Source organism: Copadichromis virginalis, linkage group LG17 (genome assembly GCF_057382275.1).
Source record: "Copadichromis virginalis isolate Kocher_CV1m ecotype Utaka linkage group LG17, C_Virginalis_male_GT1.1, whole genome shotgun sequence".
In the NCBI taxonomy this organism is placed as follows: Eukaryota; Metazoa; Chordata; class Actinopteri; order Cichliformes; family Cichlidae; genus Copadichromis; species Copadichromis virginalis.
The window spans coordinates 33119364-33134565 of record NC_140634.1 but is presented as its reverse complement, the minus strand read 5'-3'; the positions used below and the strand labels follow the sequence as shown (position 1 = coordinate 33134565).

Below are 15202 nucleotides of genomic sequence, written 5' to 3'. Positions count from 1 at the left end.
GGCACAACCAGTCATTAATTTCCTCAATGCATTTACCAAGAGCCTGTACAGGGCCTCGGTCTCCTGGTGACATTGTGATGTATATTTGTGTGTCATCTGCATAGCTGTGGTAGTTTATTTTGTTGTTCTTTATAATCTGTGCCAGTGGGAGCATGTAAATGTTAAACAGAAGGGGTCCCAAGATGGAACCTTGGGGAACTCCACATGTGATACTAGTCTGCTCAGATGTGAAGTTACCTATTGATACAAAGTATTTCCTGTTTTCTAAGTATGTTTTGAACCAGTTTAGTACAGTTCCTGAAAGACCTGCCCAGTTCTCCAGTCGTTTGAGTAATATGTTGTGGTCAACTGTATCAAATGCTGCACTGAGATCCAGTAAAACTAAGACTGACATTTTTCCACTGTCTGTGTTAAGACATATGTCATTAAACACTTTTGTCAGAGCGGTTTCAGTGCTGTGGTTCTGTCTAAAACCTGACTGGAAGGCATCGTAGCAGTTATTCTGTTTTGCAGAATAACTGCACTGAAACATTAGTTTGTACTCCTCAAGCTTTAGTTACATTCCTAAAATAACATTACCATTGAGATCTTTCTGCTGTTTCTTAAATGTCTGTCCCTAACTTCTAACCCTCTTCTTGCACTTTGCTCCTGCTTTTCGCTGTCAGAGGCGACTCCTACTCCTGCAATTGTCTACGGTAAACAATGTCCACATTGTCGCAATTTGTAGCTTCCATTAGCTTAACTCATTGTGTGTGTCCTTTGGCTACTTCCTTTCATGGTGTACATTACTTTTATACTACTTGAATTTTGGCAGTCTGCTGTCTCAAATCAAACACACAAGTAATTAAAGTTGCCTTTGCAGTGTTTCACCTGCTGCTGTCATGCTAGCTACTGCATTTTATGTACTTTTGCAAAGTGTAGTGCGTTTAACAATATGGAAGACATCATTTTAACACGCACGAACACTAAATTCTGATGACACATCGTATGTAATGTGAGGTTTTACCTGCAACACCTGAACAAATCTGGTGCTGTTCGCTAACTAGCAGTAGTATCATCATCAGTGTTGTCAGGTTGGTCACAGTCAACTGCTAAAACTGTACAAAATTCTACAAAATAATACTATTTTCAAGTTAATTAAGTAATTAAACTGTAACAATCATAGCTTAACGGGTGGGCCAGTCTGAACAAAACTTTGCAAAAACTTTTGTCACACATACAGCGCTGCTTAACATCTATTTGGTTTGTTTTTTTGTTTTTTAAAGATTTATTAAAAATCCCAGTTCTTGATTATTTTTATTTATTTATTTATTTTATTCAGCGTATGTTGCCCGTGTACAGAACCACCCATAGGGAAGGCTTTTGCTAGTAACTTTTGATGAGCTGGTGTTGATGATATAAAGCTAGTCCTGGTGATGAAGATCACACAGGTTTTGGTCAAGATCATTAATTAAAAGCTGTTTTCACAGAGCTTATATGCAACATACATATTTGCATAAATGAGACACATTTTGACATGTTTTACTCAATTATATAAAAATGCATTATTTTAAAAGTGCCTGTCATAAAAAATGATAAAGTTGCAAAAACTGTCACAAAAAATTGGATATAACAGTCCTAACTTTTGCCAATAATGTGCAGCGTTCGGCTATTTGACTGTGATTGACACATTAACCTTTTGACCCTGCAGTCTGATTATTTCTGGTCAATTTTGTCTTAAAACTTGCCATAAACTTTAAATCCCACCATACTTGCATAGAATGGATGTGAGCGTTTTAAAAGTTTTTCGTCACTGTTAATGATGGGTACATTTGCACCCACGTTTTCAATATTTGGACCTCTCCTCAGGACTGTGTGAGTGCATACAAACTGTTGACTGACATTCATGTTTTTTAAATAAGAAAAACACAGTTAATGATGTAATCCGGCTAACAAATGTTGGTGTTAACCTCACTAGCTACCCATCAAAATACCTGCTGTACATTTCATTTACTGCTGTTATGTTTTTAATTGTGGAAAGGTGTTGTATTGGTGCCAAATTTTATATGGAAACAGAAGCAAGGTACTAAATTTCTTATTGCATTCACAGAGAAACCTGACCCTCCGACTGACCTGGAGCTGACAGACCAAACAGAGAGGAGTGTCCAGCTCACCTGGACCCCAGGAGATGAAAACAACAGTCCTATAGAGAGTATGAAATTCTCAGTGCTGGAGCAGTTTGCTCAGATTGTACTATCGGCAGACATGATTTAACCTACAGTAATTATGACCTGTACAAATGAAAACAAAGTTTCTGCTGTTAAAAACATTCGTGACATCTGAATCTTTTATCTTCTCCAGAATTTCTGATCCAGTATGAGGATCTTCTCCACCAGCCAGGAGTTTGGACAAACCTGACAGAGGTTCCTGGTACTAGCACCACAGCACAGCTGCACCTCTCTCCATACGTTTACTACTCCTTCAGAGCGCTGGCTAAAAATCGTGTCGGCTATAGTGAGCCGAGCCAGTCCTCACGTCAATATAGGACCAACCCTGCAGGTAAAAGTCACTGAAAATAGAAATATGTTAATCATCTTAACACAAAAATAAGTTCAGACCGAACCAGGATTCTTTGGTTTTCTCAGCTCCTGATGAAAACCCATCAGGTGTTCAGGGAGTAGGAACCGAGCCAGGCAACTTGGTCATCTCCTGGACAGTGAGATGGTTTTAATTATATTTCAGATTGATTTGAGCCTAAATGTATTGTATAGATGAAATATGCAAGTACTAATTAACATTACTCTCTGTGTAGCCACTCACAGGACTCCAGTCCAATGGGCCCGGTCTGGAATATAAAGTGCAGTGGAGACAGAAGGATGTTGAGAAGGAGTGGTCAGCACAGAATGTGGCCAATGTATCCCAGTGGGTTGTGTCTGGAACTCCAACATATGTGCCCTATGAAATCAAAGTTCAAGCTTTCAACGATTATGGTGTTGGGCCTGAACCTGAAGTGGCGTTTGGATACTCTGGAGAAGACTGTAAGTGCATTCTGTAGAAATACGTTTCTTTTCGGTATTAGATCAGAACTATGGAAGATAGAAAAAGATAAAGCAGACTGGGAAGTTTGAGAATGAGCATCTGTTGTTTAAGGTTTCAATAACAGGCGCTGTAACCCTTGTCATTTTGTTTTATAGTATTGGTCAAGTCATAAATAAGTCTAGTTATGTGACATACTATAAAACCTTACTGTGTTTACTATTACAAGACCACGATCCATCACCACAGTGTTTTCAAACTGGTTCAACTTAATATTTCATATTCTCTGTTTTGCAGTGCCTTTGTCTGCTCCAGAGAGTGTGCAGGTCATGGTTCATAACAGCACACTGGCAGAAGTACACTGGGAGCCCATATCACCGCCCTCTGTCAGAGGAAAACTACAGGGATACAAGGTATTGTCTTATGCCACATTTCCCCCTCCATCACAGAGATGTCAAAGTAGATGTCCCAATCTTATGACATTAATGTCACTTATAAATACAACCAACTCTATAGATACTATGAAAATAGTCCTTCTTGAGTAGTTGGGTCCCAGTTTCCCTTGAGAAGTACCTTAATTTTTTTGTGGCATAGATTCAACAAGGTGCTGGAAACATTCGTCTGCTGCCCATTTTTCAGCTGCACAACCAGCTCAAAGTATGCCAAGAACATTTTCCCTACAACACTACACCACCTCTAACAGCCTGAACCTTTTATACAAGCCAAGATGGAGTCATGCTTTCATGTTGTTCACACCAAATTTTGACCTCAACATTTCAATGTTTCAGCAGAAAACAAGATTCATCAGGGCAGGCAACATTTTTCCGATCTTCTGTTGTTCAACTTTAGTCAGACCATGTGAATTGTAGCTTCAGGGTTCTGTTTTAGCTGAGAGGACTGGCACCAATTGTGGTCTTCTGCTGCTGTGCTTTCAGAAATGGTCTTCTGCAAACCTTGGTTGTAACAAGTGGTTATTTTTAAGTTCTTGTTGCTCTCCCACCAAAGCAAAACCAAAACAGTCTGGCTATTCTTCTTTGACCTCTAGAATCAACAGGCATTTTTCCCCGAGAACTGCCGCTTACTGGATATTTTCTTGTTTTCCTTTTATTGCTATATGATTTTTTTTTTTAAATCATTTTTTGTATATTCTAAGAAGTAGTTGATCCCAGCAGATTAGCAGCATCTGGCACCAACATCCATTCTGATGCTAGGTTTGAACTTCAGCAGGTCATCTTGACCATGTCTACATGGCTAACCCTACGAAGGTGCTGGCATGTGATTGGCTGCTTAGATATTTGCATTAACAAGCAGTTGAAAAGGTGTATCTAACAAAGTGACTGGTGAGTGTATGTCTGAATGAGTGTAGTATAGGAAGTAAGGAAAAAGAAAGAAAAAAGTTACTTTGAGCTTTGAAGGAGAGCCAAAAAGCTTTTCTCTGTTTTTTTTTTTTTACTGAGCATCACTTTAATTCTCCTGTTTTGTGTTGGGGAACCTGGTTACAACATCACAATGATTCATTTAACTCTTGGTGTGTTTTTCTCCAGGTATACTACAGGCGAAAGCATGGTTTGCATGAGACAGAAGAGGAGACTGATCAGGAAATGCAAGTTTTGACTTTCAGTGGAAACCGAAGTGAGGGACGATTGCCAGGCCTCCAGCCTTACAGTGTCTATAGTCTCTCTATCAGAGTCCTTAATAACAAAGGAGAAGGGCCTTCTAGCCAAAGCAAGACATTTGAGACACCTGAGGGAGGTGTGTATGTCTTTCGGTCCAAAGAAGAATAAAAAAAAACTTGTACTGTAATAGGATGCCAAGTTCCTCCAAATTTTAAATGGATCACCACACTTTGAATGTTGCTATACTACAATATCTTAAATGTACATATTAATACAAAATATATATTTTACCTGCTGCTAGTAGCACTGTTTGTACTAGTAAGACAGCCTACCAAATACAAGGGCACACAGAACCAACATCCAATTAAAGCCTTAACAGTCATACAGGTTCATGTACTCCTTAGCCACTATTATATGACCTTCAAATATAAAATATTTGTATCCTACAAATGCTCATGTAGCCAACAGACTCAGAGTTAATTCTGGTTTTGTTTTCAGTCCCAGGGCCTCCTTCTTTTCTCAGTGTAATCAACCCTGGTTTGGACTCTCTCACTCTGGAATGGGGCCCACCAATTAACAACAATGGACGTCTCACTGGATACATTCTGAAATACCAACCAGGTAGGATTTGCAGTCCCCTTCAACTTTAAGTATCGCCACAGTATTATGCAGCATTTTTGCTTTTTCCTTTCAACTTTCATCTTTGCATTTTCCAATTGTTGGCTGTTTCTTGCCGTGTCTGCAGTCAACAATACCAGCGAACTGGGACCAGTCCAGGTCATGACCTTTCTAGCCAACGAGACCACCATTACTCTGAGTAACCTGAACTCCAGCATGCTCTACAAGTTTTACTTAAGCGCAAAGACAAACGAGGGCTCTGGCCCCATCATCACAGAGGAGGCTTTCACAGTCATGCATACAAGTGAGTCCTGTGTCCAAGAACTTGAAGTTTAAGCATTTAACTTAAGGTGAACCAAATAAAAGCTCAATAGGAAGAAAACGTTTTAAAGCAGCCTAACCATAGCCACAGTGCAGTGACAGATGTCAGGAATTCTGTAAAAATGACAACCCTGAGGAGGTTCTGTCTCTTTCTCTTTCTCTCTTCCTTGAAGCTCGTACTCGGCCCACTGTAGAGGCAGGCAAAGGTAACCCAAGTTTGCCACTGGAAGTATCTGCATGCTAATTACATTAATAGATATTAGAAACGAAAACAGCCCTAGCATAGATGTCATGTTTATTGCACTTTTCCCTGCATGTTAAGGTAATCCAACAATTGTGAGAAACCATGCTTGTGTCCTGTTCTGTAAGAATAGGTCGTTTTTACACAGTCACACGGTGTGAAATATAGGATTTCTATGTTGTAAAATGATATTTTCTTTCATCTTTTAGTATGTCTCTTCTTTAAATGAACAGATTCCTTTTGCATGATGGTTTGAATTCCAGCGCTAACATTTATGCTATAAACTGACTGTTTTTATAAACAAAGTAGAAATTTATTTGCTGCAGAGTTGCTCATTTTTCTTTGTGTAGATACAGAGCTGGATCAGGTGCTTCATTTTAGCTTTCAGTATTAAGAAGCGTTGCCACGTTTTAACTCTCCGTGTCAGTACTGTATGCTCTTTGTTGTGATGCTTATGTATTTTGTCTCACTCTTTTCCGTGTTCTTTCAGGCCCCACAGAGCCCCCTCACCCAACTTCCCCCATCACTCAGTCTCTGCATTCCCCGTCTCACAAGGGTACAAGCACTCCCTGTGTCCCTTACTCCCTCCCCCACTATCTCCCCATGAACTCAGTCCTGCAGAAATGATCCATCTTAGTAATTTTAGCTTAGCGACTTTACTCAAATGTGATTTCGTGATGGTAATGAACTAGCTTATCACTGATACAATTTTTGTCATTTTGCCTCTGTGCACCACTACAGTGGATTTTAAATCAAACAATCAAGATGTTATTGAAATGCAGTTTTAATTTATGGGGTTTAACAAAAGTATTGTAATTACTGTTTAGGAATAACTGCAATTTTTATACAGACTGACTTAGTCATCGATTTCTTGCCTCTGAGAAAGTCTTCAGCTTCAGTGAAATGTTTTACTGGCTTTTCAGACTACTGATGGCCTCCTTTATTTGCATCGACAGTCCGCATACTGAGACCTCCAGTGAAGAGATATCAAATGCAAGTTCAGCACTTTGGCACCTAAGTCCAGATTTTTCATTAGCTAAATTTCTCATAGAATAATGAGCAAAACAGGTCTCACATGGCAATGAAACTGCTTATGAGTCAATTGCGTCTCAGAAAACAGCTGTAATTCCTAAACAGTTAATACAATATTGAAATTCTGAACTTTAATCATATCTTGAATGATTGGTTTAATATCCACTGTGGTGGTGTACAGAGGCAAAACTGCCACAAGGTCACAAAAAAGTAATTTAAAAAAAAGCTCAGAAAATATTGCTAGTAATATTAACCACCTGATTGGTGTTTTATTGAGATGGACATTTTTGTAGCAGCTAACCTGACCTGTTTTTAATAATGTAACAGGAGCTTAGAATTGCACAGCGTTGTTACTTATTTTGTAATTCTTTTCTTGATTTTATTTTGTAACGTTAAAGCTACAGTACTTTGTAGACTTAACTTTAAGTTTCCAAAGATAAATGTTCACTTTATATATTGAGCCAAAACATAACAACAATGGCCTTTTTAAAAGCTTGCCTGTGGTCCACTTTACCACATGTGGTGGAAAAAACTACCAAAGACACCAGCTGTTTAATACACGCTGGCAAATTGTTCTGGAGATGTTCATAGATGTAAACATTGATATAATTTTACTTGTTTTACTGGATTTATTCTAGATTAATGTAATTTAGTAAGTTGAAAATGTAGGTGTCTTCAAAAAATGTGTACTTTTTATGTTTTATATTAGCAAAAAACACATTTTCTCTCTCTCTTCGGTGCCCAGCGCCTCCTGTGGGTCGTGCTTTTGGCACAGTTAACACTTCTGTATCAGAGGACAGTGCAGTGATCAGTTGGGAATACTTTGGACACCATAAGAATGTATATGTGGAGTATATTGTTGAGAACAGTAAGGCTTTCTCTTGTATTTCAAAGCATCAGTGCATGTCTTGACTTGCTTACAACTGACTAGATCTGATTTTTCAAAATTAGCATTTATCCCAGTATCAGATTCCTGAATCTAATTCCTTTCCACTGCCTCGATTCCAGGTAAAGAGGAGTGGAAAAAGGAGTTTGCAAACGGTTCACACTCACATACAATAAAAGGTTTAAAGCCGGGAACTTCCTATAGGGTGAAAGTGATAGCTAAAGATGCAGCCGACCCGACAGTCCACAGCACAGACGAAATGTTGGTTACGGTGCCAGGTGAGGCAGCATGCCTCGACATAGATGGTTTTTGTTTTCAGTGCCTGCTTCATCTTTTTTTTTCCTTCATCATCAGATTTAGTTTGTTACACTCAGACATGAATGTACGGTAGTTAGTTAGCGTACAAGCATGTCAGAAGTTGCCATCAGTAGCCTCTGGTCTAATGCATGTCATTTAAAGTCGCCACCGCAATGCCCATTATTACCCATTATTACCATTATTACTCTTTTAATTTTGTTGTGTTAGTGCCTACATGCATTGAGGATCAGAACTGCTGAAATAAAAAATTAACAAAGACAGAAACACGTGACTCTGTAAAACAAAATAATACCCCCCACACCCATATTTCTTTGCCCTTTTTCAGGCACTTTTAGCTTCTTCGACTTATCCAGTTTAACTGAACACCTCATTTTTCCAGTAATCTGGAAACATAAAAAATTAGACTTCTACGGTGCACACTTTGCACACAACGACAGCAACCTAGTTTCAATACTAAAACAACAATGTAATCGAAAAACAGAAATAATTTAGTCTGGCTAAATAAATAGGAAAATGGAAAGGTAAGTATATATGAAATTAATACAATTGAAAGTAGACAGAAGCAGAAAATTTATAGAAAAGTAAATACATACAGAAGTAAACACATCTTACTGTGATCCACAAGGTCTCTGCTTGTGGATTATATGGTCACGCTGTCTGACAACCACCCAGCAACAGAAAAAAACATCACAGACCAAACAATATTGTTGCAAGAGCATGTATCAATGCATTAATATTGTGTGCATTTTTGTTTTGCATTCTTTTTCATGCATTAAAGACAATTTTGATAAGGAGAGATCATTTGGAAGAACTGAATGTGATTTACTGAGATACAGAATTCAATTAAGCTACTTGGTGATTAGACTCTGATAACCTGTCATAGCAGGACAGAATCTCAGCGGTGATAAGAATTAGGACAAGACCCACCGTAGTGTAAATGCTGGTGGTGATGAAGATGAAGATGAAGGCTTGGATGAGACGGATTGCACGAAAGCAGATTGAAAGAAAAGTGCTGAGATTTTAAGTATGCAAAATAGAGGCCAATTGGCTCTGTTCTGTGGGGTGGGGAAAGAAAATGATTGGACTAGAGTAATGATGTCAGCGTTGTCAGTTTGACACCGTAGGAAAGTGGAAGTAATATAAAGAATAGGCTAGCAGTTTGAGCACTGACAGCAGTAGTGATTACAGATCTTCCTTATTGAACATCACCATAAGCGTCATAATAATTTATTTAAAGTCATTTATTTATTCCCCAATTCTTTTTTTTAAATTTTGGCTGTTTTGGTCCTCCATATAAATCGTCATATTAACCCATTTCACAGTTCCATCCTGTGTTTACAGCTTCTGTTAATCTCAGTGTTGCTCAGCATGAAGAGGACAGTTTCACTGTTATAGGAGCCTAGAAGTACATTTTGAGCTGACACTTAATGTTTATCTTATTTCTGTGAACTTCTCCCCACCCGTTTTTCTTTCTTTCTTTCCTCTTTCTTTCTTTCTCCAGCTGTAGCCAGCCGGCAGGTAGACATCGCTACCCAGGGCTGGTTTATTGGACTGATGTGTGCCATCGCTCTCCTCATCTTGGTGCTTCTAATAGTGTGTTTCATCAAGAGAAACAAGGGTGGCAAATATCCAGGTAAACCACACATTATCTGTGTGCATTATGAGTCCAAGCCTGTAGTCGGGAATGCGCAGAAATTTAAATTAATTGCTGTTGAAACTGACAGTGAAAGAAAAAGAAGACGCTCACCAAGACCCAGAGATCCAACCCATGAAGGAGGATGATGGGACATTTGGAGAGTACAGGTGAGAGACGTTCTTCAGTCAGAGAAGCATGGTTAAAATAGGACCAGAGCAGTGTATGAGCGTTCTCTTTGTGTTGGTCCATTGTGTCCTGACTGGGCTGTTTGTATATGTAGAACATTTTACCAGGCTGCAGAAACACTCCCCACTCCAGACTCGATTACCAAACACTCCACAGAGGCAAGGCGATATCCAAACTACTCTGCTTTGACTCTTACATTTACCAACTCACCTGCACATTGCCCATCTAATATAAAAGAAGCTTTTTCATATTATACAATATGTAAATTTTAACAAGTTGTTTCATCTCTGACCTCTTAAATTGTATACTAACTGCTCTTAAAACAAATGAGATCTTGCATGCTTCGACTAGGAGAGCTGAAAGCGCTGTCTGTTTCCAAAAAAAGCTCACAAAAAATAGACACTCACCGTGGCTCATGAATTGCTTTTCATGTGTCCTTCCACTTTTATCTTTCTGTTTTGTTTTTCGGGGGGAGGGGTTTAGGTCGATGGAGAGGTAAGACAAGATGCGATAAAAGCAGCATGCAATTCAAGCAACCTATAAAACCTCCTTGAGTTTCTGATTAAAGAGAAAATGAAGGCAGAGACTACTGTGTCATGATGCTCATTATAGTACCAGCATTAACACTCCAGATTTACCATTTAATATTACTGCTTTAACTGCTTCTAGCTCCCTTCATTTTATTGTTTTAATAATGATAATGTCTTTAATATCTCCATTAAGTGCTAAAGTACTTGTATGATCCTCACTGTAGCTGCCATAGTATTGAATAAAACTCAATGTGTTAATACAGGTGGAGCGTGACAAAATGGTTTAAATGATGCTGTTTGCATTTTGGATTCCTGCATGTAAAGCGAAAGCATATTGACTGAAAGCGTTTCAGAAATTGCATTCGGATGCAGGTACATTGCAAAGGACTTGAACGGCACGTATTTGCAAACTCCTCTTGCAGCGCTGCACCCGGACTTGAACCACCACAGCACTAACACCCTAAATGATATTTAACTGAGCTGCTCCACTGTACAATAACAGTACCACAACGTGTAATGTATCACTTACCCCATGATTTTGCTCATTTTAAGTTTTTAGTTTAAAAAAGTAATCACTTGTGGATGTATTTGCACACTTGAAGTGAGCTTCATCAAAATGTGTACCAAAGATGGCATAAAGTTGCAGTGATATTGTCACTGTGGTAAGCTATGCTTGTGCAGTGGAAAAGCCAGACTGCTTATGTGCTTGAAGAGCCTGTTTTCTTTCTAAAAGGTTATGAGAAGTGCAGAAGACGTTCTGCAAGCTGCACGAGTTCTTTCTCAGCCATCTTCCTACTCCTTACAGTGACACTGAGGACCACAAGCCGCTGAAGGGTAGCCGGACGCCGTCCAATGGGACGGTGCGGCGTGACGAGAGCGATGACAGTCTGGTGGATTATGGTGAAGGTGGGGACGGGCAGTTCAACGAGGACGGCTCCTTCATCGGCCAGTACAGCGGCAAGAAAGAAAAAGACACGCATGAAGGCAACGAGAGCTCGGAGGCCCCGTCGCCTGTCAACGCCATGAATTCATTTGTCTAACAAAGGGCCACAGCCTGGCTGCAACGCTTGCTTCAGCCACTCCCTTGTCACCCTGGCAAATGTGACCATCTCTGTGGTGACAGCTGCTAAGGTGACAGTTGTTGTGGACACCTACCTTAACCCCTTGGTGGTTCTCACTCCGGTGGCCATGGCTAACTGTCACCAAGACTGCTGACACGACCTCATCCCCACACCTGCCAGCCCCGGTCACACTGTGACCTCCACTCATCAAGACGCACTCAACATGGCAAAGACCGGCTCCACATCACCCATAACCATTGAAAGAAGGTGTGAAATGAGGAAAGGAGAGAGCAAACAATACAGAAAAGCAAAAGGAATGTACCCGAAGGGGTTTTTACCACTCAGACTGAGCACGAATCTTTTAAGTGTGTTAGTGCCATTTGATATCCTTTGCAAAATATACAAGATATGAAATATCAAAAAAGATATATTTTATCAAGCTACAGTACATAACCAGAAGGCAGGCAAAAAAAAATGCATCCAATCCCATTCATAAACATGTGCATGGAGTAAATTGTGATCCTAATAAGCGTTTTACCACACTCGTGTCAGTTGTTGCAGAGGTAAGCTGCGTGTTGAAACTGTATACCATGCACGCCTACAAGCAGCTGGGTATGTCTTTTATTGTTTCCTTTTTTTTATCAGTCAGAAAGTGTCAAATCACGTATGATATATAGAGGGAAAAAAAGACAGCAGTGTCTTTGCAGAGACTGCTGTGAAATGTGTGACTCCAAGTAGAAGCTAGCATAGGTTTTTGACCTTTTTTGTACATATGTGGTAGAAGAAGAAGAAAGCTATATTTTAAGGACAGGTATGTCTATTTGCGGTCATTAAAAACCTGGCTAGACATTAGATAAGCTCAGCTTTCAGCCACTTATCACACCAGCCAGCTAGCCAGACCTCCCACACTTAACTGCAGTCGGCCTCCCATTCTTTTCTTTTTTGCAGTCTTTTGTGTTTTTCCCAAGCCTGCGCTTCTTCTCACTGATCTCTTAAGTGGTGATTGATCCAGTGTCATTGCCAGGTGCTTCCACCTCGAGTTGTGGCCCATGCGCAGGCCTCTGTTTTACGTGGACAGAGCTAACCGCTACCCCAGCACTGCTTCCAATAGCATTCCTTCTTGCATATGTGCTGTGCGTACTGTGCTGCAAATATGTCGCATTTAGAGAAAGGTTCACTGAGAGATGGTGCAGCGGTGTCTGGATGTTTGGATGTTAATGATTGAGAAGCTCTCAGCACGGTTTCTAGTGCCTTTGTAGTGAACGGCAACCTGATTCATAGTTACATACATGAGACAGACCAGAGCTCAGAGCAGTTCAAGAAGTCTACAGCTGCGATGCATTCAGAATACCACCCGACCTTACCTTAATAACAGCTTTAAAAGCTACGCGAGTGTTCAACACCGCAAAAAAATGCGCTTCAGGATTTCGCTGATAATAAAGTTGTTCATAGGGGAACATTAAAACTAAGACCATTTTATCAGCTGTAATGCCACTAAATATTGTATGTGGGCTAGTTATTTAAAAAAAAAATAGCCTCTTTCATTTTGGAGTCCAGGGTTCCTACACAGTGCTATAAACGTGACTTGATTTGAACAATTTTGATGTTACACAGTGGCGTTTGTTGTGAGGGATCGCTTCCACCTATAGATTGCTATGCCCTTGTTGACAATCATATTATCCAGCTACCATCAGCTCACAGTGTATACGCATCATATAATCATACCATCCAGCTATGAACACTCGATAATAAAATGGGAAAAATGTGTCATGTGTACATTTCAAACTTCTCCCAACCTGTTGGGAGCACTAAACAACTGCCAACCTTCTCACCAGGTAACCGCCAGTGGGAACCAGACTCAACATCTGGAATAGACTTACATTTGCTGGTAGCGCTTAGAAACGACGCGGTCATAAAAATGATACTGAATGTGAAAACAGGTGTATCTGTTCATGTGAAAATATTGCTTGTTTCACTCCAAATGGTAAAACACACTGGTGACTTCGGTTTATGCATTCAACCCTTATGCTGTATGTCGTCTCAGTCTGAGCGCAGTGAGTTTTATATTACTGTAAAATGAATGAAGCTTAAGTGTGAATGTCCGGGTGCACGAGAGTGAGCGTGTGCACCACATGCATGCTACCGCGTTACAGCGTGCCCAATGTATGCCGTTGCTTTCTGTTTCCATTGGTACCAGTCTATAATTCCAATGTGCGTCAAGCAGTCTGCTCCCACTCTCAACAGGACATGCAAAACTTTCTTTCCTTTCCTTTTCTTTTTCAGAGAACATTTCCATGTGTTGGGTTTATCATAACTTGCATCAAGTTTTTAGGTTGCAACGTGTCAGCTTTCCACGTGTAGATATTTCTGTTGCATTTTTGTAAATAATACTTTGAATTGAGCACGTTGAGGTCGAAGGTGAGAGCTAGACCTCAGTCAGTTCAGTGTGAGATGGGACTATTTACAGTTATCATTCTTTTTCATTTGGTGTGAAGTTATTTTATATTTTAACCCGTCAGGTGACTTTGCAAATGTTTAGCCGATCAGGTATCAAAGGAGATTATTTAACTTGTGACTGAGCTCTTGTGACACCTGTATTGTTTCTGTTTTAGACAGTTCATGCACATTTTCTGTATTTTTTACAAATAAATTTAAAAAAAAAAAGGCACACAGTTAAATAGGCTATATCATTTAAAATAAACACATGCATCTATTTTGGGACAACACCGTGTGGGTGGATGTAGCTTGCACAAGAACTATTGTCCTAAACTAGACATCAGTTAAAAATGATATCCTTTTAAAGCGTGTGCATCCAAAAAGAAGACAAAAAAACCCACAATTAATATTAATTGGGAGCATATGGAAATATGGTCAGCATGGATTTATAACCGAACTGGCAAATTGGAGTGTGAATACACCAGAAATGATGTTCTAGTTACTGGTTAACATACAGTAGGCTACACAGTATATGATATGACATTCTGGTTAATGTTAACGCTACACGGGAAGCATGAAAGGCTGTCAAAATGGTTTACTCTACGATATAATATTGCAAAATATTTTGTATTTTAAATGAAGTTTAAAAAAATGAAATAAATGTTGGTTTCAGGATTCCACAACTCGTATGTTTTTCTTTGACTTTGTACAAGGGGTAAAACATAAAGTGTGTATGTGCGTGTGTGTGGCGCCACCTAGTGCATGATTTGTCTTTTCTCCAGCTAATGACCAGCAGAGATTAACAACTGAAAGTTAATCCTCACAAGATTAACATACATCTGGGGCACCGCATGTGTGGTGTGTGTGTGCTTTATTCAAATTCCTCTGTAACACTGGTTTCCATTGAAAAGGAAATCCGTGTAAATATGACAGCTATCAGAGAAGATGACTACAAAATTCAAAACCCAGCATATAGGCATACACAGTATTAAGGCAAAAAAGACTGGAAATCCAAATTTGAAAAAATGTATACAAATGATGACAACACACATTAACAATTTTATTAGACCTTCATCCAGTGTAAGGTTTATCCCACAGCCTAAATTGACAGTATTATTAATCACCAGAATAATTTTTGATTCACCAGTATGTGCAAGCGCTTTAATCTGAATTATATTTTTAATGCTAAAATATAATTATTGTCATCACCCATGGCTTTTCAAATGTGCTCTTTTATTTATTAAAAAAAAAAAAAAAAAAAAAGTAAAACACTATATTATTGTTTGATTATGATGCCAAACTACAG

General features: G+C 39.3%; 1 protein-coding gene across 6 annotated transcripts in view; it reads left to right on the top strand.

Moving 5' to 3' along the window:
• Nucleotides 1-14571, top strand: part of nrcama (neuronal cell adhesion molecule a) — a 65780-nt gene extending 51209 nt beyond the window's left edge. For 3 of the 6 annotated variants that reach the window (XM_085435883.1, XM_085435884.1, XM_085435882.1), the window contains 16 exons: nucleotides 666-695; nucleotides 2090-2191; nucleotides 2341-2538; nucleotides 2625-2695; nucleotides 2792-3017; nucleotides 3313-3428; nucleotides 4560-4767; nucleotides 5130-5252; nucleotides 5377-5553; nucleotides 5744-5776; nucleotides 6302-6367; nucleotides 7589-7711; nucleotides 7852-8007; nucleotides 9549-9680; nucleotides 9772-9850; nucleotides 11205-14571. In XM_085435883.1, the coding sequence (XP_085292009.1) occupies nucleotides 666-695; nucleotides 2090-2191; nucleotides 2341-2538; nucleotides 2625-2695; nucleotides 2792-3017; nucleotides 3313-3428; nucleotides 4560-4767; nucleotides 5130-5252; nucleotides 5377-5553; nucleotides 5744-5776; nucleotides 6302-6367; nucleotides 7589-7711; nucleotides 7852-8007; nucleotides 9549-9680; nucleotides 9772-9850; nucleotides 11205-11439 (2075 nt within the window). In that variant the 3' untranslated portion in view covers nucleotides 11440-14571. Of the gene's footprint in view, nucleotides 1-665; nucleotides 696-2089; nucleotides 2192-2340; nucleotides 2539-2624; nucleotides 2696-2791; nucleotides 3018-3312; nucleotides 3429-4559; nucleotides 4768-5129; nucleotides 5253-5376; nucleotides 5554-5743; nucleotides 5777-6301; nucleotides 6368-7588; nucleotides 7712-7851; nucleotides 8008-9548; nucleotides 9681-9771; nucleotides 9851-10352 lie in introns of all 6 variants that reach the window. The other 3 variants (XM_085435886.1, XM_085435885.1, XM_085435887.1) reach the window with 2 other exon arrangements.
• The last annotated feature ends 631 nt before the right edge of the window (nucleotides 14572-15202 follow it).